The sequence below is a fragment of the Lotus japonicus genome, chromosome 1 (assembly GCF_012489685.1).
Source record: "Lotus japonicus ecotype B-129 chromosome 1, LjGifu_v1.2".
Lineage (NCBI taxonomy): Eukaryota > Viridiplantae > Streptophyta > Magnoliopsida > Fabales > Fabaceae > Lotus > Lotus japonicus.
In genome coordinates, this window is record NC_080041.1 from 24,927,894 (window position 1) to 24,931,841 (window position 3,948).

General features: G+C 32.3%; 1 protein-coding gene across 1 annotated transcript; it reads left to right on the forward strand.

Moving 5' to 3' along the window:
* The first annotated feature begins 217 nt into the window (after positions 1 to 217).
* LOC130731729 (F-box protein FBW2-like) lies at positions 218 to 2,936 on the forward strand. The gene is made up of 5 exons (XM_057583973.1): positions 218 to 352; positions 449 to 519; positions 988 to 1,024; positions 1,594 to 1,909; positions 2,263 to 2,936. The coding sequence occupies exons 4-5, from the start codon at positions 1,599 to 1,601 to the stop codon at positions 2,876 to 2,878; spliced, it is 927 nt and encodes a 308-aa protein (XP_057439956.1). The 5' UTR covers positions 218 to 352; positions 449 to 519; positions 988 to 1,024; positions 1,594 to 1,598; the 3' UTR covers positions 2,879 to 2,936.
* Positions 2,937 to 3,948: the final 1,012 nt, after the last annotated feature.

A 3,948-nucleotide genomic window follows, 5' to 3' on the forward strand; every position in this document is an offset into this window, starting at 1 on the left:
GTTTTACAACAGTCAACATTCAAGTTATATAAGAGATAATAAATATTTTTAAATTTTATATCATTTTTCTCTAATATTAATATTTTTGGTCAAGATAAATTTGGCAGTTTGTGTATTGCAGAAAAGTCAACATTTTTTTTTTAGGATTCCCTCCTCTTATCACCATTTTCCCACTATATATAGTGGTATATCGTCTCATTTCAACTTCACAGCAGCATTTGCTTGCTACGTAGATACAACATCACCATCTATTTTTTCTTCTAGTGTTTTCTGCTCTACTATTTAGCTATCTTCCTCCAACATATATAGTTTTGTTCCTCTTTCAAGTGATTTCATTTGACGCTTTGAGTTGGTGTGTATTGGTTGATTTGGGTCTTTATTCTTTTAGCCTTTTTACCCTTTTTCGTCTAACATATGTCTCTCATCTTTCTCTCTATTCATATTGCAGATTACTAGTTAAATTCTTGCATAATTTGGATCCAGGAAGGTTCACTAGGCACAGCCCAAAAATTCCCTCTGGTAAACTTCTACTCTTTTGGTTGTATGTGAGTAATTTATGTTTTTTTTCTTTCATTCTGTCTGGTTTTCTACGAAATTAAGAAAGAAAGTGAAATGGATATTGTAATCGGAGAAATATTTTTGCGTTATGGGTTTTCCAAATTGAAACTGAAGCTTCATTTCTTTTCAAAATTACCTGGAATGTGTGATCCATATGTCAATTGCTTGGAATGAATCTGTGTTTGCATTCTCCCATGCTTCAAGTAGATATGTTTATATATGAATGATCTAATAATTTTATATCTACAACCTCAAATCTTGAATTTGATTGTGTCTTATACATATTTCATGTTTAATTAAATTGCCCCTCCTCAACCTTGTTAAAAAGAAGGACGTTTTTTAGTTGTTTATAGAGTGTATTATCGAAACTTTGAATATTTAATTCTGGTGATCATTCAATGTGACACATGTTGTTTCTCTCTAGTTCAGGTCCAAGAAGGTTCATTAGGCACAGCCCCATCCTCTGGTAAATTTCCACTCATTTTGGTTGTATGTGAGTAATTTTTGTTTTTTGTCATTCATTCTATATAGTTTTGTTGGAAATTGAAATTAGAAACGGAGGGGTAAATGGATCTTGTAATCGGAGAAATTTTTTGTGTCATGGGTTTTCCAAATTGAAATTGAAGCTTCATTTTTGTTTACCATTTTGAATTCGGCATTTTTTCTTGTAAAGAAATGACCTAAAATGTTTGATCCATATGTCAATGACTTGGAATGCATGCGTGTTTGCATTCTCCCAAGCTTCCAATAGTGTATATGAATAATCTAACATTTTTATACTTCCAAACTCAAATCTTGAATTTGATCATGTCTAATATATTTCATGTTTAATTAAATGTCCCATCCTCAACCTTGTTGAAAGAAACACATTTTTTAGTTGTTTATAGAGTGTGTTATTGAATCTTTTAAGTCTTGTGGCCATCCAATGTGATACATGTTGTTTCTCTATGATTCTTATAATGGGTAGATTTGTATTAAGTTCTTTAATTTGTCCTAACAAGAAACGCGACATTGCACAATTATCTTCTTTTGTAGGCTCTATGGAAATGACATCTGATTTTCGTCCTTGGGATGAGTTATTTATAACAGACGCTTTTGGAAATATCTTTTCAAGGCTTTCTTTCGAAGAAAAAATGAATGTGATCCCCTTGGTATTTAAATCATGGCACCAAGGAGCAAAGAGACCATGCCATTGGCAAGAGATAGAAATTGAGGATTGGAGTAGCAGTCATGAGCCTGACCAAATTGATCGGATGGTTGAAAATATGCTTAGGATAAGCAATGGATCCTTAAAAAAGTTTTGTGTTTCTGGAGTTCAGAATCAGAGAGTTTTGATGTTGATCGCGGAAAAGTAAGTATATTTGCACCGTTTGAACGAAATCTTCACAGTACATACAGTGATAATTATTATGTTTATGGATTAAAGTAAAATATAGATTAAAATTGATTACCATTTTTGGAAAACATTCTACATTTGATTTTCTAAATCCAAAATCAATTATGGGGATAAACTTCTCTAAGTAGCTTCTGGATGTCGTAATTGATTATGAGAAAAAAATAAGCTCTTGTTTTATTCATATTTTCACTGTTATATTAATTATAAGAAACTTATATTTGTGTTCAAAATTAGTTAAGGTGGTATTTAGGTGTGATTTTGGCTAATTCAACATTTTGCTTATGTGTGTGTTTTAACTCTTTTGGAAGTGCTGGATCCCTCCAAACTCTAGGGCTGCCAAGAAGCAACCTAAGTAATTCTATAATGGAAGAATTTACTTCGAAGCTCAAATTGATAACTTCCTTAGATGTGAGCTATTGTATCCAAATTGGCTCCCAAGCGCTGGAGACCATTGGCAAGAATTGCAAGCAGCTCGAAGTGTTGCGACGGAACATGCACCCAAATGATACATTCGGCAAGCCCTTGAAAGATGATGAGGCATTGGCAATTGCCTCAAACATGCCAAAGATAAAGCGATTAGAGATGACCTACAATCTGATGACCAATACAGGCATTCTTCAAATTCTGTCAGGCTGTCATGAGCTAGAACATTTGGACCTCAGGGGTTGCTCAGGTGTCAATATTGGCGATATCTTTGTCAATGAGAATCATCCAAGGCTCCAGGTTCTAGGGCCTCACGTGGTAGATATCTACATGGGGGATGATGATGAAGAGGCCTCTGATGCCTCAGAATTGGAAGATCTTAACACTCATCTGGAGGATTTTGCTGTATACTCTGATGGAGAGCTTCAAGTTGAAGAAGGTTGGGGGTCTAACGAAGGACCTGGAGGTTCTAGATCTGATGAGTCTTCTTCATCTTCATAAACCCTAGTATTCCTTGTGAATGGCTAGATTTTAATTTGCATCTGGATGTTATGCACAAACGTTTCTGTATAATAATTAATAAATACATAAAGTATTTCAAGTATATTTTAAAGTGTCTTTGATTGATTGCAAAAAATGTTATTATATGGGTTCCTAGATAGCCTAACATTTTATTTTTTTTCAAAACCTAAATCATATTTATTACCATTTGCTGCAAAAAGAAAAATAGAGCTCTTAACACTTGTGATTTTAGAGCTAATGATAGAAGTGATAAATAAAAGAAAAGTGACATGTTTCAAAACTTTTATGTTCCATGATTTTTCTATAGACTTCAAAAAATGTAAAATGATAGGGGGCTCTTGGGCCTTTCATGATCAAAATATTGTTTTATAGAGGATTTGTATCTCGACTCTATATTCAATAAATTTTTTTCTTTAAATTTTTTTTTTCCAGAGCCTTAAGTTTAGGAAGGTAGAGAAAATTAAATCATAGTTTATATCAACTTCTTCATCGGGCTTCTGCCCTTTATTTACTGGCTTTTCCTCTTTACGAGTTTTTCATCATGTATTTTCTTTTACATTAGTTAAAGGTAATTTTTATTAGCGTAAAAGCAAGTAGAAAATAAAAAAATTGATTATGGTAAAAGTGAGTTAAAAGTGATATGATAATTGTTTTGATACATTTATTATTAATGTGAATGTTGTAGGAAAAGAGTTTTTAGATATCTTTAAGTAAACAAAATTTTGGGTAAGTTATTACAAAAATGGTCAACACAAGCTTGTGTATGATGCTATGACTTTCAAGATAAAATAAAATTAATGAACCACATATATTAGCAAACACAAAAGTAGCTAAATAGGAAGAAGAAATAAGAAATATCAATTACAACTTTAATATTTAGACACTTAAACGATCACAACACCCGACTTGCATCCCATTTTTCTCTTTTTATCTCTTTTCCTATCCCACCCTATTATATATTTCATTCATCACTTTTCTCTATTTTCTATTACATCTATCTCTTATTTCTCTTCTCTTTCTTTCTCACTAAACTTATTTTGGGTATCTAC